The 27,890-nt window shown below is 41.6% G+C and overlaps 1 protein-coding gene and 1 pseudogene across 1 annotated transcript in view; both read right to left on the bottom strand.

Annotated features, from left to right (window-relative positions):
• Positions 1–721: 721 nt before the first annotated feature.
• Positions 722–7,484, bottom strand: LOC102271166 (small ribosomal subunit protein uS12-like; annotated as a pseudogene).
• A 1,803-nt stretch (positions 7,485–9,287) lies between these two features.
• FAM47E (family with sequence similarity 47 member E) overlaps positions 9,288–27,890 on the bottom strand; it is a 32,265-nt gene continuing 13,662 nt past the window's right edge. The window contains exons 6-9 of the mRNA XM_070371899.1: positions 23,397–23,597; positions 16,961–17,116; positions 12,096–12,173; positions 9,288–9,687 (exon numbers count right to left, since the gene is read on the bottom strand). Coding sequence (XP_070228000.1) covers positions 9,607–9,687; positions 12,096–12,173; positions 16,961–17,116; positions 23,397–23,597 — 516 coding nt within the window. The 3' untranslated portion in view covers positions 9,288–9,606. The remainder of the gene's footprint in view (positions 9,688–12,095; positions 12,174–16,960; positions 17,117–23,396; positions 23,598–27,890) is intronic.

Below are 27,890 nucleotides of genomic sequence, written 5' to 3'. Positions count from 1 at the left end.
AATTTTTAGTAGTCAGATAAATGCAAATTAAAGCAATGATGTTACACCATCTTACATACCCCTGAAAGGCAACTATTAGAGAGATGTGATGCTACTGATGTGACAAGAAAGGGAAAGACAGTTGTGTCCGACTCTTTGCGACCCCATGGACTATAAAGTCCATGGAATTCTCCAGGCCAGAATACTGGAGTGGGTAGCCTTCCCCTTCTCCAGGGGATCTTCCCAACCCAGGGATCAAACCCAGGTCTCCCAATTGCAGGCGGATTCTTTACCAGCTGAGCCACCACGGAAGCCCAGTGGCTACAGTAAACAGGGACAAATAATCTGGAGAACAATCTGGAAGAATTTTGTGAAATTACGTATATGTATACCCCCGGACCCAGCAATCCCACTCCTGAGCATGTATGGCCCAGAGAAACTTTGGACAAGACTGTAAGGGGACACATGTGTTATTTGGGGTAATGGTAAGTTCAAGGCCACGTAGCTGCCCATCATGGGCAAATAGTAAGTAAAACATAGTGGATGCTGATAAAATGCTATGAAGTCATTAGGACAATGAACTTGATCTATACAGCAATGTAATTAAATCTTAAATACATATTAGTGACTAAAATGTAGGAAGCAATAATATTTCTAGTACAATAACATTTATGTACATTGAAAACATATATATGCTCTCGTAATAACACTCTTTAGGTTTAAAAGTGTAGGTTTAAGGCCAATTCTTTTTTTAAAATTTTATTGAAGTGTAGTTGATTTACAATGTTGTGTTAATTTCTATTGTACAGCAAAACATTCAGTTATACATATTCTTTTCCACTATGGTTTATCATAGGATATTGAGTATAGTTTCCTGGGTAGGACCTTGTTCATCTGTTAAGGTCAGTTCTTAAACGGATTAAAGGTAGTATCTCTGTTGGGTGAAAGGATAGGAATGGGCTTTGGAATAAAGGGGAATAAATAAGTAAATAACCAGACAAGGGCCTTCACAGACCAATGAGAAGCATAGCTCTGAACGAGGATTTCTCAAACTTGAGTGAGTGGAGAAAGCACTGGCAATTAAGGCAAAGTTTGAAGTGACCATTATCTGGTTTCTTGTCTTCTTCCTCTTTTCAGTATTCTTCTTTAACTGCCTCCTGCTCCCACCCGACCATGGCACTGTTCATGTATTGGTATCTGATAAAATGTGTCAAAAAGAAAGTTGATGTATCACTAATACCCAACAGTGGATTTGCTTGATATTTTAAAATCTAGAGGGAGAACAAACTAAAGGAATAAATTTTTCAAGCAAGAATTGTGTACACTGGGCACCTGCCTACGATGGGTAGTGAGGGAAGTGGGGCTTCTCCAGCCCTCCTCATCAAAATATGCAGAACCACCTGCCCTAGGAAGCAGGTTCTCCTACCATACAGCACAAGGAAGTCTGCTCAGTGTTATGTGACAGCCCAGGTGGGAGGAGAGTTTGGGGAGTTGCTGGTCTTAGACTATGACATACATACTTAGATATGTATGGAGGAGTTGCTCTGCTGTATACCTGAAACCATTACAACATTGCTAATTGGCTATACTCCAATAAAATAAAAAGTTGAAAAAAAGAAAGTAAGTCCTATGTTTTTGCTTATGCACCAGGAAAAAAATGGGCTAAGTCACAAAGAAATACAACAGACCAAAATCATTTCTTAAATGGTCAAAGTCACCAATAATAAAAAAAAATTAAAACAAGATACCAATTTTTGTCTATTATATTGGCAAAGATTTCTGAAAGACAAAACCAATACTGGCAAAAATGTTTTTTTTTAAAAAATATCTACAGATTCAACTTGTGAAAGTAGGAAAAGATACAAACTTTCTGAAGGGCATTTTGGGTATACAAAGCCTTTAAAAAAAAGCCAGAATAAATAAGGAAATTTGTGTGTGTGTGTGTGTGTATACATATGTATATAAACTTTGACAAAACAATTCAGTTTAGGGGAATTTTGAGTGAGTAGAGATCAGAGATAGTGCTAAACATCCTATAATGCACAAGCAGCCTCTCAAAACAAAAAATAACCATGTCCCAAACATCAGTTGGGCTGAGGTTGAAAAACTGTCTTATGGCATGTGATACAAGAGAAGGCAGGGAGGAAGTACAATGCCTTTTATAATCTCGTCTTGGAAATTGCACTTTGCCACTTCTGACACATTTTATTCATTAGAAGTAAGCAGGTAGGGACTTCTCTGGTGGTTAAGAACCCTCCTTCCAATGCAGGGGACACGGGTTCCATCCCTGGTTGGGGAACTAAGATCCCACAGGCTGAGAGACAATTAAGCCCGCAAACCACAACTAGAGAGCCCACATACTGCAACTATTGAGACCACACAGTCAAAAAGAAAAAAAAGTAAGCAGCCAAGTACAGCCCACCTTCAAGAAGAGAGCTTAACTCCTCCAAATTTCCTTCGCAGGAAAGAAAATCAAATAACTTGTGGACATAGTCTAAGACCAGTATAGCCTGTCCTTCAGATACAAATTATTTATGTTGATCTCACCTGCAAAATACACTCATCCCCTTTCAGACACACCCACTTTTAGTCCAAGCTGGCAATGTTTATTCCAATCCAGTTCTTCAAAAAACTTTGCAGATCTCCTATGAATCTTATTCAGTCCACATCATTATTCAAGAGCCAAATCCTCAAATCTCTTTACAATAAGCCCTTCTCAACCTTGAGAGTCTGCTGAAGAACAACACCCTCCAATTTCTTAGATGCTCCATTGTTTGATTAAGACTGTGAGGCACACTAAAAATTTCATTAGAATTTTGTCTGCCTAAATGTCCTCTGAAGAATCATCTTTGATCTTTATGAGATCTTAACAAGGGATTTGACAATAACATCCTTGGATTTATCTTTAGACCATGTTTTCCTGGCTGTGTCCTTTGTGTGTCCTTTTGGATTTAATCTTTGCTACAAATCATTTCTTAATTTAAAGATCAGTTGTCATGTGAGAAGGCCAGGAGTTTTCAAAACCATGAAGTCCTGATTGCTTTTAACTGTCCTTTTGGCTTAATTTGCATTTTACTATAAGCAGCAAGAGACCAGGCCATACCTTCAACACTCTGTATAAAAATTTCCTTAGACATCACCATTCATCAGGTGCTATTCTACTTTCCATGTTACTTCAGGTGACAGTGTGGATAAACCTCCTGCTATTATATCACAAGGGGCTTCCCAGGTGGCTCAGTGGCAGAGTGTCCACCTGTCAAGCAGGAGACACGGGTCTGATCCTTGGGTCAGGAAGATCCCCTGGAGAAGGAAATGGCAACCCACTCCAGTATTCTTGCCTAGGAAATTCCTTGGACAGAGAAGCCTGGTGGGCTACAGTCCATGGGGTCACAACGAGTCAGACACAACTTGGTGATTAAACCACCATTGCAGAAAAAGGAGACCAGTTCTCCCAATTTCCAATTGTATTTGCCTCATTTTCCTGCTAGTCTTCACCCACAGCCTCCTTAAAGTCTGTGGGGCTTCTGCTAACCGTTTCTTCAGAATTCTTCTAGCTTCAACCTATTTCTCAATTCTTCTCCTTTCCACATTTTACATTCTTGTTATAGCATCCTACTTCTGGGGACAAAAATCTATTAGTTATCTGTTGCTGCACAACAAATAATCCCTAAGTTTAATGGTTTAAAACAACAAGCATTAGAGTCATTTTTATGGGTTAGGAATTCAGAAACCTCTTGACTGGGTGATTCTGGCTCAGTATCTCTCGGATGGTTGCAGGCAGGATGTCAGAAGGGGTTGCAGTTGCATCTGAAGGCTTAATGGAGCTGGAGGATCTCTTCCAAGATGGCTATTTGCAAAAGGCTTCATTTCCTTGCCGTGTGGGCCTTTCCTCACAACATGGTAGCTGGTTTATCCTAGAGCAAATGACTCAAGGGAGAACAATGAGAAATCCACAATGCCTTTTATGATTTAGTCTCAGAAGCGACAATTCATCACTTCTCCCATATTCTATTCCTTAAAATCAAGTCTACACAGCCCACACTCAAGGGGAAAGAAATTAGACAATACATTTTGAAGAGAGAGTATCAAATAATTTGTGGGCCTTTTTTGAAACAGACACAATCCCACCAAATCAGAGAGTCCTTGGGATTTTTCTATAAAAATCTCATGTCTTAGAGCTGATGAACTGAGAGAAAGAAAAGAAATGATCCTTTAATTTGCTAAATTAAAATACCATTTGTTGCTAAGACTGATGAAGCCAGGCAATGATTTATGAGCAAGCTTTTACATTTCTTTTTTTTTTTGGTATATCAAACTTGATTACTATTGTGCTTTCATCATCAAAATTCATGATCTTGGTCTTTCTTCCTTGCCTTTGTATAAAGCCAAAAGAGAGACATTGGCTACTTTGACAACCTTAAAGTGGACTCCAGGAATGTCACCAACAGCATGACCTTTGCGACCAAATCCAGCAACCAGAACTTCATCATTTTCCTCAATAAAATTCAAACAACCATCATTGGGTTCAAAAGGAGTGATTTTTTTGCCATTCTTGATTAGCTGAACCCTGACACACTTGTGATGGCAGAATTTGGCTGTTTGGTTTCAACCCCTACTTTTTCCAGCACAATTCCCTTGGCACCACCAAAAGCGTGGGCCTTCAGGGTTGTGCCCAAATGGGCTTTCTTGTACTGTTTATCACACTACTTCTGGTCTCGTTGGGGGCTACGGAGCTTCCTGGCAATACAAAGACCACGACACTTGCCCGTCCTGCCGGTGCCACGGGCCTGAGTGAAAGAGCTACATTTCTTTATATATTCTGGTATGCTGAAATTATTTTATAATAAAGAATTACTAATAGCCAGAGAAAGACAGAGATCAGGTTGAAGGAAACGAGACTGAGAGCAAAGGAGTGAGAGGGAATCTTTAATGTTGTTAGAAATATTCTATATTTTGATGGTGGTGGTGATGGTCACATGATTTCATATAGTCAAATATAGAAGAATTATACACTTAACATGAATAACTTTTATTATATGTAAACTGTATCTTCATAAAACAAATTAAAAAAAACTTTTTAAAATACCATTTGAATTCACAGCTTTGCAAAGTCTCTTATGTGAAGGCAGAGTATTGATGGGAAATAGTGAGACCCTAAATGCTGAACTGTGACCATATGGGAATGTTCAGATGGCTTCACGTTCCCTCACCTCCCAACCCTATGAAAATATGTTGCTTGGATCGCCTGTTGCAGGGAGTACAAGTGACTGATGGACCCAGCTGTTACCCCTCAGGATCTTTCACCCTCTCACCAAGGTCGTGCTCTCTTGGGCTGCTCCCAGCCAATGACTGAGCATGCAGACCTACCAAGGCAGGCCTATTTTAGCAAAATGTGAGATGCCTCCTCTTGTCAACCTTGACTTGAGGTCTCCCCATTGGCCTGGCCAAACTTTTACTTGAATTGTGCTGGAGTCAAAATTCTTCCTACTCAAGTCTTCTTTTTCCTTCCACAGGGAATCACACATGCATCAGAATCTAAAGACTCTCTGTGTTCTCCTACTCCCAACCCCAGTAAATCTCTCAAACGTCTACTGCCATTTTGTCATTTGCTCCTTGGTAGATGCAATGACGGAGAAGGCAATGGCACCCCACTCCAGTACTCTTGTCTGGAAAATTCCATGGATGGAGGAGCCTGGTGGGCTGCAGTCCATGGGGTCACTAAGAGTCGGACACGACTGAGCGACTTCACTTCCACTTTTCACTTTCCTGCATTGGAGAAGGAAATGGCAACCCACTCCAGTGTTCTTGCCTGGAGAATCCCAGGGACGGTGGAGCCTTGTGGGCTGCCATCTACGGGGTCGCACAGAGTCGGACACGACTGAAGCGACTTAGCAGCAGCAGCAGCAGCAGCAGCCCCAATGAACAAGGCTTTGAGCAAACCCTGGGAAATAGTGAAGGACAGGGAAGCCTGGCGTGCTGCAGTCCACAGGGTCGCAAAGAGTCGGACGAGATTTGCTGACTGAACAGCAATAAAGACCCAAACGAATGCACCCTCCTTGTCAGAAAATTTCTCCCTACTCCCCTCTGTGGTGAGGTTTTTCCCACGTTGCATGAAGACTCCTAAAATGGTTTTTGTGGAAATAACCCAGAAGGAGGTTGGGGTAGACAATTCTTTTTATTCTTCACCCCTAACACCCTCCCCTGACCCCCGGCCACTGACTTGAATCCTACCATCAGTAGGAGACAGTTTATCCCAGCTCACAAAAGCAATTATTAAATTTTCAAGAATTTAGTGAGCTGGTTGTTAAACACAGTCATTATTAAGACTTAAGGGGACTACCGTGGTGGTCCAGTGGTTAAGAATCCACCTTGCAATGCAAGGGCCTTGGGTTCCATCCCTGTTCAGGGAACTAAGATTCCCACATTGGGCGGAGTGACTAAGCTCACATGCTGTAACTAGGGAGTTCATGGGCCAAGATGAAAGTTCCGCATGATGCAACAAAGATCCCACATGCTGCAACTAAGACCCGACGCAGCCAAAAATAAAATAAATAAATTTAAAAAACTTAAATACACTTACAATTAAAATAAATTATATTAAAGCCAAATGGAATAAAACTCAAAAATTCATTACTTCCTGGCTATTGACCCCTTCTTTGTTAGCATCTACGCTTCTGAGGTTATTTACATCTATTACACTTGGGAGTTGGAAATAACATATGATGATGTGCTACACGTACTACTCTTTGGATTTTGGAGGCCAGATTTAGATGTGCTGTTTCAGCTCATTTCTTTAGTAATCTGAGAGGCTGCCAGCTTGGAGGGTGGCCTGAAGTGAGAGGAGGCTTTCAGATGGTCCAGAAATCTCTGCCGTCTGACCCAGAGAAGCCAGAATGCTTGAAGCACCTGTGGCACAGAGAGCTGCTGAATGGAGCTTTGGCACGGCCAGAAAGGCGAATCAGAGCTCAGGCCCCCAGGGCTTTGCAGCTGAGCTGTGAGCTCTGTGGCATGTAACCACTCTCCTTTAGAAGAACCAATCTCAGCTTGTTGCTTGGCGCCGGCTCATACAGCAGCCTGATCATGAGACCTTAGGTAACCAAGCGACTGGTGCTCATCGTCAACGGGGGGTCATCTGATCCCCTAAGCCATAAAGTCAGCTAACATTTAGTGCGTGTGCACTGTGTGCCAGGCTCCGCTCTAAGCACTTTACTGCTAGCTTTCCTTTTAATCCCCACCCCAATTCTGGGAGATGGTACTGTTGTTATCGCTATCATCCCTACGTTAGACGAGAACACTGAAACAGAGAGGAGATGAGCAATTTGCCCCATAGTCATACAGTTAATAAGGAGCGAGCTGGGTTTGAATCAAGGCTTCACAGCTCCAAAGTCCACAGATTTAATTACCAAATTATATTGTTTCTCATAATCAGATGACAGTTTTCTATTTAGGACTGGGTTTGACCAGAAATTGAAGACACGGTGTGCCCACTCCTACCATACTGCCATCTTCCTCAGCCTATATGCCTCACCTGGGGATGTTCTTTAAGTCCGGGTAACGAAACAGACAACCTCCACAATATGATGGCAGCAGCCACAAGTGGACTGCTTAGATACTCTAGCCCAACTCAAGGGTGGCCCTGAAGAACAGCTGAGAAGAGGAATTTTCGAGCAGACAGAAATGTAAGCGTTTTATCCTGTTGACCACTTTGCCTGAAAGGAGAAATAGCCTGAGGAGAATGTGTCACCAATTAATGGTCAGCAGCTGATGGCTTAGCTTAGAAGCCAGAGACTTGGAAGGATCATGAATGCAGGGCTGGTGACAAGGAGGTTTGGGAGAAGAGGTATATGGTGGATTGCACAGAATGGATCAGAGTATGAGGGGATTTGGTTCTTTGGGAATATGCACCCAAAAGACTCCACTATAGAGGAAGCACTAAATAATCAAGGGAAAAGTTTAACCTAGCCTCTGCATGCCAGCCCCCTTCTTTCTCCAGGAGCACCAAGGTTGCCCAGAGATGTCATAAGCAAAGTGGGCATGGAGGCAGAAATGCAGACTCCGGATGAAATATCTTAAATTCCGTTCAGTAAGGTTGATCTAGCTACAGCTTCTGCAGAATAGTTGTCTGGCAATTAAAACCAAATTTGAGTCCCTGGTATAAATCAGGCTTGAATGTAACAAAGCCAAGAACAATGTGTCCAGGGAAATAAGTGAATTCTCTCCAGACCACCCCCAACACCTCCTCCACTCAACACTTGAAAGTCAGAATTATGGGACTGAATGCCAAAATCCTGCCCCAGCTTGCCTAGTACAACTGGAAGCCTCCTTCTCTATGCTTGCAGGCTGAGCAGCTCTCCCTTCATGGCTCCCATGGGCTACGATGCAGGAATGTATAATGAGCTGAAACATCAAGGGAGTCTGGGAAAAGTGGCCTTGCTAGAAAAGCAACTAATTCTGGAGTTGGATTTGCTTTCCTGCTTAACAAACTTCTGCCCACACCAACATTCACAGACTTCCTGAATGCTTATTCACCACTGTGGTATCCCACTCAACACTGAAACTCATTTCACAGCAATAGGCTGACACTATGGGCTCACTGCTTCTCTCATATACTCCATCACCCTAACATGTCTGGACACATAAAGACTCATTTACAGCTACATTATTGAAATGGGACCATGACAGTCCCAGAGGATGAAAGGTCATCCATCAGCCAGAGATTTTGGATTTGAAGACATATATAGTAACTGATAAAACTTTGGGAACCAATATCCTTTTTGCATTTTTATTTTTTGACTGCACCATGTGGCTTGCAGGAGATCCCAAACCGGGGATCGAACTCAAGCCCCCTGTATTGGAAGTGTGGAGTCAATCACCACTAAACCACCAGGGAACTCCCCAATAGCCTTTTAATAAACCCCTTTTGATTAAATTATCTAGAGAGAAAGATCTAGAAAGATGCATTCCAATGACTAAAGAGTGGTTATTGCACACTCTACAGAAATTCTTTGTATTTTTTAATGTTCTTTTCGCTAATCTATATTTCCTAATTTTCCCTAACATAAGCATTAACATTTTTAATAAAAATATTTTTAAAATTTAATCTTAATAATGTTATCTTGAGTTTCCATTAAACTTTATGATCCATGACCTTATGAGTACACATTTATTATCAAGACTAACATGCCAAAAAATGGGGAAAAATCCTCAGTAAGCTGAATTCAAGTGAAAGAAGATTATATTGTAAAGAAAAAGTAAAGGAGATATTCACTGAAAGCCGGGAAAATAATACTCTGGAAAAATGCAAGAAAGTAATTCGGCTTTCTTAAGGTTTTATTTATTTTTACAAATAGTTGATATAACTCTGTAATATTGACAATGCTACAAAAATGTTAGAACACCAAATATGAATACTGATCTCATAGTTGATAAGATATATAAAATATTGATTAACTGAAGCAGAAGACCATTCTGAAATGTTTACAAGTATTAGTTATAAATTTTATGGATGCTGCCAAGTCAAAGTTGTACATTTGTGGGGGGACATTCATCATACATTTTGTTTAATGTTTAACAGGAGAGAAATAGCTAAGTAAATGAAAACTGTCTAATCATCTTCCCAAGATTCATCTATGCTTGAGTTATTTTATAGGACTGTCTCTGGTTACACTCACGTTTACATTCCTTCTTCATATACATCTTCTCAAGGAACTAAAAAAAGAAAAAAGACCAGAGAAGCTAAAATTGGCAAATGAAAATTGTACGGTCTGCTCAGAACCAATACCATACCTGAATTCACAATCTCATACTCCACTGTATATCCTTATAGTACTCAACATCTGATGTTGATGACTAGACCATGCTAGATGGTGGACTTTGGAAGGTAGTTGCATATCATCAGAAATGCCGAGATTAATTCACACTCATTTTATGGCTAAGTCCAGCTCAGCCCAGCTCAGCACAGCCTTGTACTGCTCATCTCTGCTATTAAAGGCCTGGACCTCTGTGTAGCTGAGGGAATGAAGCTGTCAGTAATGCACAGAGCAGTTAATCCAGAAGCAGATACTGGAATGTGTATGTACCTATGTTCATGTAACATATATGAATGTGTATATACACAGAAATTAGGGGAGTGAAAAGAGAATAAATGCTCACATATAAATTTAAGCAATGACTAAAGGACTATATATATATATAATTTACAATAATAGAGTTCCTCCTCTCTTTTAGTTGAAATCTTAAGGCTAAAATCAAGGATATAAGATATAAGAAAGGGAGAAAATATTCCAGGGTTTTGACATGCAGGTGTTCGCATGGGACTCAGCTATAGCCAGAGGCATCATCTCTCTTCAGTTGATGCAGCTAAAAGAGTAGCCAGTGATTCAGGCATGCTTCTTTTTGCCCAAAATTGAATTAAATGTTCATCAACAGAATGGATTAAATGAACAGGAGAAAAAGCAAAATGAAAAAACAAATCTCTTGCCACTAAGAATATTCAGAAAAACTATGAGTCATCATAATATCAAGATATCCAATTACAACATATATATGTGTGTGTGTATATATACACACACACACACAAACACACAATCTCCTTGGCAAGAATATATATTAATCTGTCTGCATGTGTATAGATATATATATATCTATACACATAATTATATTTAAGCTAAGTACAAGGTTGTATGTATTATATAATCTATACAATTATATAATCATGTAAAATATATACACATATTTTATATATTATACATATAAATATACTTATGCAGGCTGTATATGCAAATGAGGCAGTTATTATAAATCCATAAATGTGTATGAGTACATTACTACATCTAGTAGGCCTACAGTTGATGCTCAGAGCTAAAGGATAGATTTCATTGCTAGTTCTATAACAGAGTCTTTTAGCCCATTGGTCTATGTCACACACTAGACTTTCCCCTCACATCGCCTGATTTCACTCTGAATCAGTCTGTATCTGAGCTTGATCAGAATACCTATTTGCCAGTGTGGTGTTGTTCAGTTGCTCAGAGGTGTCTCTTTTGTGACCCCATGACTAGCCCACCAGGCTCCTCTGTCTATGGGGTTTCCTAGGCAAGAATACTGGAGCGGGCTGCCATTTCCTTCTCCACCGTTTGCCAGTCAGTATAAGTTATTGTTCGTTCTATCACTCTTGGAAAAAAGAAATCCAGTATCGTGGTTCCAGGAAAGTCTACCATCTTGGCTGCACGGCCTCCTAAAGACTCCTCGGGCCGAGTGCACACAGGAGACACTGGACAAGCTCAGAACTCATCAGCCGTGACTCAGGCCCCAGGCCGGCCTGGCTTCCTGCTGTGGTGACAGGCTGGTCTAGGGACAGAGCTCCAGGCTGCCGGCCCTCCTGCTCAACCGTCTGCTCTACCAGCCTCCCGCCCCACTCTTGTCATCTTCCAGGACAGTCTCCACGTGGGAGGCAGCAGGGGCAGCTGCACAGGCTCACAAAGTGAGAAAAAGACAGAAGAGCCCTCAGGGATGTCTGGGAAGTGACCCTTTGGCCTAGTCTGCATCCTCCTGTACCCTGCATTGTTGTTCAGTCGCTTAGTCGTATCTGACTCTTTGCAGCCCCGTGGACTGCAGCACACCAGGCTTCCCTGTCCATCACCATCTCCCAGAGCTTCTCAAACTCATGTTCATTGTGTCGGTGATGCCATCCAACCATCTCATCCTCTTCTCCTCCTGCCCACATACAGCACAATAGTAGTACTGTGACTCCCAGCTCCAGTTGGTCCTGACCCCAGCACGGCTCCTTGACCTTAGAAGTGGAAGTGAGGGAGACAACATTCCTGGAGGATTCAGTGTTTTAGCAGCAGCCTCTCTCCCTGCACACAGATCCCTTTCATTTGGTCCCATTAAGGCCAAACCCAAGGAAGGTGAGTCAACAGGAAGCAAACAGGCAGAATGAAAAGGGCAAAACAACAAACGCCATCTGTGGGCCCCTGTCTGGGGTAAGCACACCCTTTCTCCAGGGCTGAGTCCTGGTGTGTGCCTGGAAAAGAAGTATTTCATCAGGGCACTGACCCCTTTCCCATTAGCAACTGTGAGCCCCTAAGCGGGTCTCTCCAAAATGACCCTTTACTCACACTCGGCATCCTGTAGCCCCTGCTCAGAATAAAATTCTTAAAGGCAACAGCTCCATGAAGGTCCACAAGTAACTCCTCCTGAAAGAGGGTCCACAGTTTAAAAAACAGTCAGCTGTCAGAAGCTTCATGTCATACTTGTCCTAATTAAAAGCACTGAGCCCTTTATCAAGTACCTCATTTTAAACTACTTCCTTTTCATGTGGGAATATGTGTATAAATAATGTTCAGAAGTTGATGACCACAAAGGTTTTCAAAAGATACCCAACTTTCCTTTCCCTGGTCTTTTTCTTACTCTTGTATTAAGGATAAGCAACACATTTTATCAATTAGATAATTATTGACCTAGGATGTCTAGACTCTATTTGAGATTAATAATTGTGATACTGTCATTTATAATGTGCTATGCTGTGCTTGGTCACTCAGTCACGTCCGACTGTTTGTGACCTCATCGACTATAGCCCACCAGGCTCCTCTGTCCATGAGGATTCTCCAGGCAAGAATACTGGAGTGCGTTGCCATGCCCTCCTCCAGGGGACCTTCCCAACCCAGGGATTGAACCCAGGTCTTCTGCATTGCAGGTGGATTCTTTACCATCTGAGCCACCAAGGAAGCCCGTGATTTATAATAAGAAATATGTATTTGGTCTTCTTCCCATTAATGGTACAGAGCTCCTAAAAGCCTTGAAATTTCTTAAGTGATAAAAGCCACAGAGGTGAGTTTTTCCTTATTTATAACAAGCACCTTTCAGCCACGACATAGTTTATCTTAACCAGGTCTTTTTGGAAACCCCCCAGATAGCTACAAGATGGGAGTAGGTTGCCAGGGAAACCAACCATGTAATTAGAGGGTTGGCACTTTCAGCTCCAACCTCAACCTCCTGGGAGGGGAGAAGAGCTAGAGTTGAATTAATCAGGAACAGCCAGTGATGTAATCAATTAAAATCGCTCAGTCATGTTCGACTCTTTGTGACCTCATGGACTGTAGCTCAACAGGCTCCTCTGTCCATGGAATTCTCCAGGCAAGAATACTAGAGTGGGTTGCCATGCCCTCCTCCAGGGGATCTTCCCAACCCAGTGACTGAACCTGGCTCTCCTGCACTGGAGGCAGATTCTTTACCATCTAAGCCACCAGGGAAGCCCAGTATAATGAAGCCTCTGTACAAATCTAAAGAAGGGGATTTGGCAAGCTTTCGTGTTGGTAAGGATGTGAAGGTACCTGGGGAAGGTAAGGGAGCTCTGAGTCCTGCCCACATACTGTGCCCTGTGCATCTCTTCCATCTGGCTGCTTTTGAAAATACCTCTTTATAATAAACTGGTAATCTTACTAGATTGTAAGTAAACTGTTTTCCTGAGTTCTGTGAGCTGTTCTTGCAGACGATCAAACCCAAGGAGGGAGTCATGGGAACCTTTGATTTACAGCCACTCAGCCAGAAGCAGGGGTGACAACCTGGACTTGAGACTGGTATTTGCAGTGGAGGCAGTCTTGGGGTCTGAGCCTTTAAACTGTGGGATCAGATGCGTCTCCAGGTAGGCAGTGTCAGCATTGAGTACAATCGTAGGACATCCAGCTGGTGTTGGAGAATCAGAAAACTGCTTGGTGTGGGGAAAAAAAAAAAACCTCAGCACGTTTGCTGACCAGAATTGAGAGTGGTAGAGGAAGAAATGGGAGTGTTTTCCTACTCAGTATGTATCTGCAAGTTTTAGAATTAACTCCAAAGGGCATGATAAAAAAAAAAAAAAAAAAGATTTGATCCAGTCCCAATGTCTTCAGGGTATTCATGCATTCATTTGGTTTTTCTTCAATTTATTTGAATTTATAATCTTGGTGTAGAAGTTATCATTGTAATTCAGTTCTTTAAGGCCATTTCACTTTCCAAATGAATTAAATTAAGAATAGTCAAAACTCGTGTTTCCAGCAAGACAGCCATGCCCTCATGGCGACTGGCCCTCAGCAGCACACAACTGCATACATGTCTTGTGAACTGAGGTGCATAGCCAAGTGGCATCACTTAAAGTACACAAGATATTCAGTCTTCAGGTATTATAAAAGTGTGATTTACAAAAGTCATTACAGAACAATTCCATTGCTTTGAGTCCTTCCTGTGTCTAAACTGCCTGATAAACAGTCTTTTACTGTAATAGTTCTATAAACCACATTTCCAAAATTTAAGTATTATTTCTTTTTCATGAGTTGACTGTAACTATTATGACAAGTGTCTTTACTGGCTTTCACCATTAAGATAAATCTTTTTGTAAAATTATTTAAGTCCTTAGGAATATGTTTCTTGGGACTTCCCTGGCGGTCCAGTGGTTAAAACTTCACCTTTCAATGCAGGGGGGTGAGGGTTCAATCCCTGGCCAGGGAGTTAAGATCCCACATGCCTTGGGGCCAAAAAGCCAGAACATAAAACAAAAGCAATATTGTAACAAGTTCAATAAAGATTTAAAAAATGGTCCACATCAAAAAAATCTTTAAAAAAAAAAAGAATATGTTTCTTAAAAGAGAACTTCTAGACACCTTAATCAAAAGTTTCATTACTGTTTTTATTTTTAAATATTTAACTCATTGAGGATGTTTGGTTATTTTTTGAAAGTAAACTGGAACCGTTTTATGTCATATATTCAGTCAGTCAGTTCAGTCGTTCAGTCATGTCCACCTGTTTGCAACCCCATGGACTGCAGCATGCCAGGCTTCCCTATCCATCCCCAACTCCTGAAACTTGCTCAAACTCATGTTTATCAAGTTGGTGATGCCAGCCAACCATCTCATCCTCTGTCATCCCCTTCTCCTCCTGCCTTCAATCTTTCCCAGTATCAGGGTCTTTTCCAGTGAGTCAGTTTTTTGCATCAGGTGGCCAAAGTATTGGAGTTTCAGCTTCAGCATCAGTCCTTCCAACGAATATTCAGGACTGATTTCCTTTAGGATTGACTGGTTAGATCTCCTTGCAGTCCAAGGGACTCTCAAGAGTCTTCTCCAACACCACAGTTCAAAAGCATCAATTCTTCGGCACTCAGCTTTCTTTCTAGTCCAACTCTCACATGCATACATGACTACCAGAAAAAACATAGCTTTAACTAGATGGACGTTTGCTGGCAAAGTAATGTCTCTGCTTTGTAATATGCTGTCTAGATTGGTCATAGCTTTTCTTCCAAGGAGCAAGCGTCTTTTAATTTCATGGCTTCAGTCACCATCTGCAGTGATTTTGGAGCCCCCCAAAATAAAGTCTGGCACTGTTTCCATTGTTTCCCCATCTATTTGCCATGAAATGATGGGATCAGATGCCATGATCTTAGTTTTCTGAATGTTGAGTTTTAAGCCAGCTTTTTCACTCTCCTCTTTCACTTTCATCAAGAGGCTCTTTAGTTCTTTGCTTTCTGCCATAAGGGTGGTGTCATCTGCATATCTGAGGTTATTGATATTTCTCCCGGCAATCTTGATTTCAGCTTGTGCTTCATCCAGCCTGGCATTTCGCATGATATACTCACAGGATGACAATACACAGTCTTGACATACTCCCTTCCCGATTTGGAACCAGTCCATTGTTTCATGTCCAGTTCTAACTGTTGCTTCTTGACCTGCATACAGATTTCTCAGGAGGCAGGTCAGATGGTCTGATATTCCCATCTCTTGAAGAATTTTTCAGTTTGTTGTGATCCACACAGTCAAAGGCTTTGGCGTAGTCAATTAAGCAGAAGTGGATGATTTTCTGGAACTCTCTTGCTTTTTCTATGATCCAGCAGATGTTGGCAATTTGATCTCTGGTTCCTCTGCCTTTTCTAAATCAGCTTGCACATCTGGAAGTTCTCGGTTCACATACTGTTAAAAAGCCTGGCTTGGAGAATTTCGAGCATTACTTTGCTAGCGTGTCATATGTTAAACTCACATAAATTTAGATAGGCAGCTCCAAAAACTGTATGACAAGAAACTCTGCCTAATATTATTTATTTTGAAGCTTATATATAAGCATCTTGGGCTCATAAATTCATGTCATGTTTCCCATTTGAAAATAAGAATTTCATACCCAGTTCTAGAAAAGATAAAATACTTTCTGCCTCAGCTTTCCAAGCAAAAGGAGGTAATTGATGAGTGACTTTTGAATGAATGAGTAGCCAAACTTTTATAGCATTTTATGTTTTTGAAATGTTTTTACAATGTTATCTGGGAGAAGTTTTGAATCTGCTGATCCAGAGAAGAGGATCACAAATATTCTCAGGAGTCCTGTATAAGCATTGCATCAAAATTTCCAAAATTTCAGGACTATAGTGAGCATCTTCTTCCATCAGGTCCTTGCTCACTAGAGATGGGCAGGCACACAGCTTACCTACAGTAAAACCAGAACGTATCCTTGTTGTGTGTTTGGTGCTTTGTAACATCAAACAGTGCTTAACCTTTGTCCCTTTTCTCTCAGAGAGATCCTGCAACTCTGCTGAATGGCATAAAAGTAGTTTTTTTTTTTTTTATCACAATTTTAACATTCATTCATTGCTGATTAAAAACAAAACAAAACAAAACCTCACATTTTCACTCAAAGAGAACTCATGACATTATATCCATTCTCAACTGAGATGGTCCTACCAAGTCACACCACCCTTTGAACAACCAATTTATCCATGGACTCAGGAAGAGTAGGAGGACAATGAGTGGTTGCCCCATCTTTAGAGACATTGTGTCTACCATGAAGCTAGGAGATTTCAAGTCTTGCTTATTACATATTCCTCATAAAATGACTTGGCTTTCTCATTGTCAAATTCAATGCGCAAGTTACAAGACTTTCAGCAGCCTCTGAATTTCTCCAGAGACTTTGACTCAATATGAAGTGGCAGTTGCTCTAGGTCAGATGATCAAGTCTCAGCATACACACATACCTGCTCCTGTAGCTCCTTTTTAAAATTCTCATCTTGAGCTTTATGTAAGACCTTGGGGTCAACCAAAGGCTCATCAGCTCTTTGCTTTTTCCACAACTTGGGGTTCAGATACCATGCTCCATATCTCATCTTCACCCACTTTGGTTTATGAGGTTTCTGTACAAATAACATAATTCCCAATTTCATTAATTTGTTCGGTTTGTCATTTCAATAAATCTAAAATTAAACTTGTGAAAATGGTACCATTTATTTTTAATTTATGCTTACTCCTTTCCAAGGCATTTTATGAAGTGTCAGTAGGCTTTGATTTTACAAACATGAAAAGTTTACGACTGAGAAAATAATGTGGTAGGTAAGCATGGCCTTCAATTTAGACAAACCTGGACTCAAATCCAGCCCTCTCCAACTTAGTAGCTATGAGACCATGGACAAGTTACTCAAATTCTTCATTTGTAAAATAGAGATAATAGTTATCTACTGCCGGGGTCCAGCCCCGGCTGATCCAGGGTATTCGAAGCGGGGACGGCGTCGGCGACCTATTTATTTAAATATTTTATCAAAGATATAAAGAGTAATAGGATGAGGACAGCTCAGTGAGGAAATTCAGTGGAGAAAAGAGGCTGAATAAACTTCCAAAGCAGGGAATTTACGTCACCTACGAAGACCGCAAGCGTCCTCCCGTTCTCCCAAAGGAGAGGAGACACTAAGGACTCCCCGGTCGGATCTTAGAAGCCCAGGCAAAATTAGTAGGCTTGACGAGCTTCCCCGCCTCAGAGGAAAAATTCAGCTAGAAGGTGAAAGAAAGAACGACATGGGGAAACCAAGTTTTGGTGAACAAGGCCCGCACTTTATTTTCCAAAGTAGTTTTTATACCTTAAGTTGTGCATAGAGGATAATGGGGGAAGGGGTGGAGTCATGCAAGGACGGCGGTTCCTGGTCCTAATCGAAGCCAGGCTTTCAAACTTATCATATGCAAAAGTTCAGGTGAATTACATCGTCTTCTGGCCAGGAGGCCTGTTAACATTTTAAGAAACTTATCTTTCTCTAAAGGTGATTATTCCAAAGTCAGGCACCAGCCTCCAAAAAAGCATTGGACAAAGCTGCATTCCTATAGGGCAAAGGTGAGGTGGGCTCAATTAAGAAAAGAATTAACTCAAGGGTCCAAGGTTACAAACATTGAGGCTACTACTTACCTTTCTATACACCCATTATATCAATCAATACACTGCCAAGGACACAGTAGGTAAGGAGTATGGAGACTTAGCAGCAAACATTGGCCCAATAAGTGAAAAACCCTTCACCAATACAATTTCTAATCAATCTTTTAACTACTCAAAGGAATCTGTGTTTAGACTGTTTAGAACATCTCCTGCCTCTCACAGTTGGGAGGCTCTGAACAATCACATGTGGCCGGAAAAACCTATTCAGGCAGGCTAGAGGATTTCCAAAGGAGTTTGTAGGTTAAACACTGTCACACCCAGGAATTATTAACTGGAGCTGTAAGCTAACTCTTTTTTCAGAGAGAGGTAGTGGGGGACAGCCCCCCGTAAAGTCAGAGGTGTAGGTGAAAGCACAAAGCAGAAAGTAGGCAGACTCTGGTTTTGGGGCTAGATGCTCGAGAACTTCCAGGGAGACCCCTGAGGCTTGATCCCGCCTTTGCGTATGCCAAGCCTCCTTCCTCATGACCTTTGCCACGGGCGGAGCTCACTCCCCGCAATCTACCCCATAGGGTTATTGGGAAGAAAAAATGAAAGAACTATGTAAAACAGCTAGAAATCAAATATTTCAATGAAGGGTAATGACCTTCAATAATACTCAATCAAAATAATGGTATTAACCTATTAGTCCAGCTCTGTGTTCAGCTTTGTAAGTGGTACATTACTTTTGATCCAAATGCTATCCAACACCACCAATCTCTTGTCTCTTTAATTGAAAGAGAGAAAGGGGTAGAAGAGATGTTGTCTTTCTTTCTCCCATGACTCAGTGTTACAACAAAAAGAGAAACTTTTCTGGACAAATATAAAGAAAAGAAAGTAGATCTGCCTGAAGCAGACTGTAGGAAAGAGGATTACCTGGAAATGAGCTTGAAAGATCTGTGGATTGATGGGAATATCCTAACATGGGGTTGCAGTGATGGCTGCACAATTCTTTAAATGTGAAATCATTTAAATGTGAAATCACTAAAATGGGTGAATACCTCAAAAATACATGTGTAATGTAAAATGTTGACTATTTCAGTGTTATGAAATAAAGTCTTCATGTTGTAAAAAAAAAAAACAAATGAAACTTTTCTTTCCTACTAACAAGCAAGAGAAACAAAGGAAGGAGTTAATAGCCATAGAGACAGCAAACCAAGTCTGTAAAAGTTAAGCAATTGCAGTTTTAACTGTTACTAATCTGTAGAATATGCAACTAGATTTGTCCTTCACAAAGTTAATTCCTTAATCACTTTCTGACTTGATGTGAACTGTATCCTTTATGTGATCCTGCATCTGGCATTTTCTCCCCCACACTCTCTTGTAACACTCCCCTGTAGCATTCTTCATTTCAGGAAGAAGGTCACCAGTCGATAACTTTGGAAGAGAACAGACCCAGTTACTGAGCTTCCTGACGCCAGCTGTGGCCCTTTTGAAATTTTTGCAGAAGAAAGAAAAATACAAGACCTCCACTGTTTTCACGCTTATCACCTACCCTGGCTACAAGTCCTGATTCTAAGACCTCTCCCTATTCCCCAGGAAGGAGGGCACAGCTTCTGAGGCACTTGCCTCCCATGTTCCCTCTTTGCTTGGCAAAGAAATAAAGTGACTCTCTTTCCTCCAAAACTCCGTCCCCATATTTCTTTTTGGTATTGGTGCACAGAGGGCCAGTATTTTGGCAACATCAGTTCATCTGTTAGTTCATAGCCCAGTGCTGTGATGCAATACCCACTCATTGTCTCATCATGGAAGGAGGTCTAATGTTTGCACAGGACTAAGAGATATGAAACACAAAGATCCTGCTCCTCCCTCTTCTCAGGCTTCCCTGGTGGCTCACATGGTAAAGAATCTGCCTGCAATGCAGGAGACTCGGGTTCAATCCCTGGGTTAGGAAGATCCCCTGAAGAAGGAATGGGTACCCACTCCAGTATTCTTGCCTGGAAAATTCCATGGACTGAGTCCCTGGGGTCACTCATAGGTGGAATGTGTGGGCCATTCTAGAGTCAAGCCAGAAACACCTGCCTGAGGAAGACAGGATGGGACCGAACACACAGGAGGGCAATCCCTTCTCAGAGCTGGATTCAGCATTATGAGTTCCATTCCAACCCTCCTGACCACTTTGTTATTTCTAGAGCACCTGCCACATTGCTGCCTCAGCACCTTTGCATTCACTGTTCCCTCTCCATAGTGCTTTTCCCCAAGGCATCCACACGGCTCACTCCTTATCTATTTCAGGTCATCTTTTCAGTTGTGTCTTCCCTGACCACCCGGTTCAAAAACTGTAACCCCCATCACAATACTGCTTGTCTTCTTTCCCTGACTCATTTTTCTTAACAGCAGTTATTACCACTTGATATGCTAAATATTTTTTTTTCTTTGTGGCTGTGCTGGGTCTTTGTTGCTGTGAGTGGGATTTCTCTAGTTGCAGTGAGCAGGGGTTACTCTCTACTAGTGGTATGCAGGCTTCTCATTGCAGTGGCATCTCTTGTTCACAGCATGGGCTCTGGGGCATGCTCAAGCTTCAGTAGTTGAGGTTTGTGGGCTCAGTAATTGCAGCTCTAAAGTATAGACTCAATAGTAGTGGCGCATGGGCTTAGGTACCCCACGGTATGTGGGATGCTCCAGGATCAGGGATCAAACCCATGTCCTCTGCATTAGCAGGTGGATTCTTAACCACTGGACCACCAGGGAAGTCCTAAATATTTTTCTGATTGCTTATCTCACCTCTCACCTTCTAAAATGTAGGCATCTGAGACCGGCATCTAAAACAATACTTAGGACACAATCGGTGCTCATTAAACATTTGCTGGATTAAAATTAGGTCTCTTAGGCATTATTGACATTTTGAGCTGGGTAATTCTTTGTTGAGGGTGGGGGGAGGATGCTGTCTTATGCACTGCAAGAGGTTCAGCAGCATTCCTGGTCTCTACTCGCTAGATGTCCGTTGCTCTTCAGTCACTAAGTCCTGTCTGACTCTTTGTGACCCACGGACTGCAGCACACCAGGCTTCCCTGTCCTTCACAATCTCCCTGAGTTTGCTCAAACTCATGTCCGTTGAGCCAGTGACGCCATCAAATCATCTCATCATCTATCATTCCTTTCTCCTCTTGCCCTCAATCTTCTGCGGGAAAAAAATTAGAGAATTTAAAGACATAGCAATAGAAACAGAGAAGAGAGAATCAAAACTGAACAGAGCAGCTGTAATCTATAAGACAACTTCATGCAACCTAATTTACATGTGATTGGAGTCCTGGGAGGGGGTTGAAGGAAAAAACATTTGACCATGTAATGGCCAAAATTTCCCCCAATAGTTGAAAACTATAAACTCATAGATCAAAGAAGCTTAGTAAACCCCAAGCATAAAAAACATGAAGAACTAAATACCAATGTGTATAATAATCACACTACTCAAAATCAGTGACAAAGATAAGAATGACATAAGATTTAAACAATACAACCAAGAAGACAGCGGGGCATCTTTAAAGTACTGAAAACAAACAAAAAACTCTTGAATCTAGAATTCTATACCCATAAAAATACCTTTTAAAATGAAGGAAGAATAAGGATAGCTTCAGACCTAGAAAAGCTGGGAGAATTCATTGCCAGCAGATCTACACTGGCTGACTGTGACGTGTATATAAAGTGTTAGTCACTCTGTAGTGTCTGACTGTTTGTGACCCCTATAGGTTCACTATTTGTGAACCTGGACTATAGCCTGCCAGGTTCCTCTATCCATGGGATTCTCCAGGCAAGAATATTGGACTGGGTTGCCATTCCCTTCTCCAGGGGATCTTCCGGATGCAGGGATTGAACATGGGTCTCCTGCATTGCAGGCAGAGGAGATATCAAAGAAAGGTATTAAAGGAAGTCCCTCAGGCCAAAGGAAAATGATACCATGTGGAAATCTATTTGAACTTTTGCACAGTGATCCTCCATCTGCCAGTCAAAAGTTTGATTTTGGCAATAAGCACCATGCTTTATAAAGCAGTATTTGTGCAATTATTTGTAAGTACAGGGACTTGCGCAATTTCATTCAGCTCAGATTCAGAACAAGCACTGGTTCAGGCCCCATGTGCCTGAACCATGTGGATATAATTTGCCTGCCCAGGATCATTTTATACTTTACACTTTAGAAAGATGAGTGGAAAATGGAAAATTTAAACTGCTGATATTAGTGACAGAATGCACAGTTTTCATAAATTTTATGCAACCCAGTCAAGGGTGGAAAACATCATGAGTGTAAAACTAGGTCAGCTGATTATGTTCAATTATAAATGGCAAAGTTACTGTGTCAAAAACATTGGAAAAATAGTATCAAACCTGGAGTAGGGAATGGCAACCCACTCCAGTATTCTTGCCTGGAGAATTCCATGGATAGAGGAGCCTGGTGGGCTACAGTCCATGAGGTTCGCAAAGAGTCAGACACAACTGAGCAACTGAACACACACTTAGTATAAAAGACAGAAGGTAATTATTATCTTCACTTTCAGAGAAGCAAACTGTATAACCACCTCACCCCACAACTCCCACTTAGGCACTGGAATCTGCTGTCGGACTGGCACAATTTGACTTGTAAATATAGAGTTGCCCTAACACATTGTATAGAAAGGTTCTTAGGGGTTCATAGTACTTCCTTTTGGAACACAGCCTGTTTTTTCTACTGTTTCCTCGTTCTGTCTTCACAGGAAACTGGTGCTGGGAAACTGAGCGATTTGTTAATTATCAGGCAAGCATGTGGTCAAGAATGATGGTTTGTGGTCAAAAACACCACCATAAAAATTCAAGAATTCTATGGACAGGAACAGCGTCCCCAGTCATTGACTGCAGCATTTTACTCTTATAATAGTAAACATATTATAGTTTACTATAAAAACATGTATAGTTCTACTGACTACTGGAATTTCAACATGTAAAATGCATGAGATAAGTTTCAACATATAAAACAAACCGATTGTTTCAATACATAAAACACATAAAAAGAACTAATGACTCTTCAGATATCACCAATAATGCTAAATGGCATGCCTTGTTTGTATAACTGACTTCATTAGATGTATTAAATATTCACTCACTTAACAGATGTTTATTTATTAGAACAAATATTAAACATCAAAGAATTTTGCAAAAATTTTACTGAAAAAGGTCAGTGCCTTCTGAGGTACCAGAATTCAAGAACATTTAACATTTTGATATAATTTAATTTTCTTTGACTCTCAGTCTTCTCCCTTTTTTGCAATTACCTGTGGTTTCCGAAGTCTCTGCTCACAGTCTAGTTTCTGGAACAACTGTGGTTCCTGCAGTTTATTTAGCCCACTCCTTTTCTTTAGCTCCAGAGGAACTTTGCTGGGTCTTATTGTGTGAAGCACATTATAGCATGGTTTGCTCTGATAGTTAATGTCAAACTGTCTCAGGATAAACTCTTCATCAATGTTCAGGCTCCCCTGGAAGAATGCCACAGGGCATGAGTCAAGGATAAATGTCGAAATGTTCCTTCTTCTTTCTTTAATCTAAAGGAGGTGTTTGGCCATGACTGGAGAAGAGAGAGGTAGTTTAAAAAAGAGGTGGAAAACGCTCTTGTAGGAGAGAAGAAGGATTTGGGGTCTGGAGAGTTTTGTCAGTGGGCTGAAACAACTTAGGACCTATAAGAAGCAGGGAGTCCTGAGGGAAATAATGGGGCTGTGGAAAATTCAGTCTGTTTGATTAAAAGCAAACATTTCTAACACATTATAAGAGTGGCATCTCTAGAGGTATTCTCCAGACACGTCTATAAATGTTAGTGTTTGATCTGCCCACAGCCGTTATAAGGTTATAAGGGAAGCTGCCCCGTTTGGGATTCCTACTGAAGCCATGATTTGTGCACAGAACAAACCTTCTCTTCCCTCAGCCAAAACTGGGAGGAGCAGAGATGGGCACATTTAGAGCGCCTAGTCATCCACAGGGGCTTCTCAGGTGGCTCAGTGGTTAAGAAAAAAAAAACCCGTCTGCCAATGCAGGACTCACAGGAGACTCGGGTTCAATCCCTGGGTCAGGAAGATCCCCTGAAGGAGGAAATGGCAACTCACTTCAGTATTCTTGCCTGGAAAATCCCATGGACAGAGGAGCCTGGCGGGCTACAGTCCATGGGTTGTAAAGAGTCAGACACAACCGAGCAATCACACAGCACGCAAATATCTGTAGGCTGATCGTGAATATATGATGTGGCTAAAAGATAGTTTACATTTGAAGGATAGTAGAATATAGCATCCCAAAATATGCCTCTGGCCCAAGGGTTATTTTGAGCTGCTGATTTTAAGAAACAGCAGACAACACAGGAAACAATCTAGAAACAGAGTAGAAGTCACCCTTTAAGTGAAATTTACATTAATTAAAAAAAAAATCTGATTGTAAGGGTGTCTCCATCTCCATTCTAGGAGGAAAAGGAAGACTCTAAATTATATTATCAGTGTAGAAGGCACACATTTAAATCTTCACAACAAATCATAATCCTGTTCTCCTCTTTTTCCTGGTCACCTCCCTAGTTACTGACTCCCCACACTTTTTTCTCTTTTGTCTTTGGCTGAAGATGGTGTTTGAGCCTGAATTCTAACCCACCTAGGAGAGTTAATCATTTTTCCCTGGGTATCTCCCATGTATACATGAGGTATACTTGTTAATAAACTTCTGTTTGTTTTTTAGTTGTTAATCTGTCTTTGGTTATAGAGATCCTGGAGAGAACTTAGAAGAGTAAATTATTCATCCCTCCCCTACAGAGTCAACACAATCCCACTTTGGAATATATAAGTTGGGGAACATAGAGGATGAGGTCATTAGCAACTGAAGCTGATGTTGAAGTGAAACTTACAGAGAGGGATCATTAAATAGAGTCAGGGGTATAAACTCAGCTGAAATAATATTGAAAGAGAAACAGAGCAAGCAGAATCAATGAGGTCAACAACAACAACAAAAAAAACATGGAAGGAAAGCGTAAACTAGTGCTATGGAGAAAATACCACAGGGTAATGTGATAGGGACCAATGTAGTATGACAGATAAAGATGCGACCTTGGTCATAAGGGACTGAAAATGAGGCTGGTCATCAGAGCACCTAAACTATTATCCTGCTGTTGCTGCTGCTGCTAAGTCACTTCAGTCGTGTGCGACTCTGTGCGACCTCATAGATGGCAGCCCACCAGGCTCCCCTGTCCCTGGGATTCTCTAGGCAAGAATACTGGAGTGGGTTGCCATTTCCTTCTCCAATGTATGAAAGTGAAAAGTGAAAGTGAAGTCACTCGGTCGTGTCCTACTCCTAGTGACCCCATGGATTGCAGCCTACCAAGGCTCCTCCATCCATGGGATTTTCCAGGCAAGAGTACTGCAGTGGGTTGCCATTGCCTTCTCCAAACTATTATCGTAGAGTTCCTTAAATTTCCTGCTGAAAGAAGAATAGTCTCCAGGAGTAGAAATGGGAGAAGAGGAAGAGCTGGAAATCAGGCAATCCCATCCAGCCGGACTGTAGACAAGCAGAGGTAGAGTGGGCATCAGTGCGTAGAGTGCTTTCTTGTCCCTAGTCCACTCACCCTCTGGGAAGCCTCCCTCCACCACTCTCAGTCAATCTGTTGCGAAGGCTGGACGTGGCCATCTTTTGACCTCAGGGTAAGACATATGACTTTGGACTAGCCAATAATCATATTCCATCTCCTTATTCATAGTGGATAATTCACGCGTAGGTGTGACCCAGGTTTTTCCCCTATGAGATAAAGGTTAGAGTGGTGGGATTTAAGTTTTGAAAATTTAGTGACTACTTTGGCATCTCTTAGGGAAAGACTACAGAAAAGTGTAGTCAGATAGAGGGGAGCAGCCAAATGATAGGGAGAATGCCTGAAAACATTTTAACACCCAGATACAACTGTGCCTGAAGCTCCTAAGATTTCTGGATGATTCCCTTTTCTCCCTTAATCTAGTCTGAATTATACCATTTGCCAAAGAATTAGTCCTAAGTAATACATTGACTAAAACAGACTAATGCACTCAAAAAATGAGGGTGGGGGATGGAAAATTTTAGAAGGTCTTAAATCCAGGAAACGGCATCAGGAATCTAGACATCTAAGGGGACTCAAGGACAGGAATAGGTACTAAGGAGGGCAAGAAAAGAACTTGATAACTGAGTCAAAAGCCTTTTCATGTCAAATACTTTTTGTAATGACTGTAGTCAAACATAGCTTTCAAAGTACTTAAAGATAAATATAACCAAGAAAGATTTATATGATCTGAAGAGAAACCCGAGTATGCTGGAAAAGATCAAAGGCAGGAGGAGAAGGGGATGACAGAGGATGAGATGGTTGGATGGCATCATCAACTCAATAGACATGAGTCTGAGCAAGCTTTGGGAGATGGTGAAGGACGGAGAAGCCTGGCATGCTGCAGTCCATGTGGTCACAAAGAGTAGGACACGACTAAGCAACTAAACAACAACATAACCAAGAGAAATGAGGTGAAGAAGGAGTGAAGGATACAAACCTCCAGTTATATGATGAATAAGTTCTGGGGAATCTAATGTAAAGCATAATGACTATAGTTAACAATACTGGATTACATACTTGAATGTAACTATGTACATTCGTATAGTTACAGTGTTCGTTGCTCAGTCCTGTCTGACTCTTTGTCACCCCATGGACTGTAGCCTGCCAGTCTCTTCCTCCATGGGATTTTTCAGGCAAGAATACTGGAGTGGGTTGCCATTCCCTTCTCCAGAGGATCTTCCTGACCCAGGGATAGATCCCAGGTCTCCAACATTGCAGGGAGACTCTTTACCATCTGAGCTACCCAGGAAGCTCCAAATTTAATTTTGATGAGTAAATAAACCTAAAGTGTTAGTTGCTCAGTTGTGTACAACTCCTTGGGACCCAGGGCCTCCCTCATCACAACTTCCAGAGTTCACCCAGACTCACGCCCATTGAGTCAGTGATGCCATCCAGCCATCTCATACTCTGTCGAGCCCCAATCCTCCCAGCATCAGAGTCTTTCCAATGAGTCAACTCTTTGCATGAGGTGGCCAAAGTATTGAGTTTCAGCTTTAGCATCATTCCTTCCAAAGAAATCCAGGGCTGATCTCCTTCAGTATAGACTGACTATTCCTTCAGATACTCCTTCAGAATATCCAGTCCCTGGATCTCCTTGCAGTCCAAGGACTTCTTCCAACACCCCATCAATTCTTCAGCACTCAGCCTCTTCACAGTCCAACTTGCACATCCATACATGACCAGGCCTCCTGCTTGTCCATCAGGTTGGTCAACTTTTCTTCCAAGGAGTCACCCAGACTCACGTAAAGTCATGTTTCCACTGTTTCCCATCAGTGATGCCATCCAGCCATCTCACTTTCACTCTCAAGAGGTTTTGAGTTCCTCTTCTCCTCCTGCCCCAAATCCCTCCCAGCATCAGAGTCTTTTGAATTTCTCGGAGTCAACAGCTTTTGCATTCTTCCAGTGGCCAGTGAGTTTCAGATTTAGCATCAGCAACATTTAGCATTTTCCTATTCCCAGTTCTAAAGAAAGATTTCAGGGCTGATCTCCTTGAAGAATTTCCCACAGTATTGTGATCTATTCAATAAAGCAGAAATACTTTTCTGGAACTCAGAATTTCCAGATCCAGTGGATCTCCTTGCAGTCAAAGGTTCCTCTCAAGAACCAGCTTCTCAACACCACAGTTGGCAAATTTTGAGCATCAATTCTAGCATGTGAGATGAGCCAATCTTCACAT

The sequence above is a fragment of the Bos mutus genome, chromosome 6 (assembly GCF_027580195.1).
Source record: "Bos mutus isolate GX-2022 chromosome 6, NWIPB_WYAK_1.1, whole genome shotgun sequence".
Lineage (NCBI taxonomy): Eukaryota > Metazoa > Chordata > Mammalia > Artiodactyla > Bovidae > Bos > Bos mutus.
This window is presented reverse-complemented; position numbering and strand designations above follow the sequence as displayed.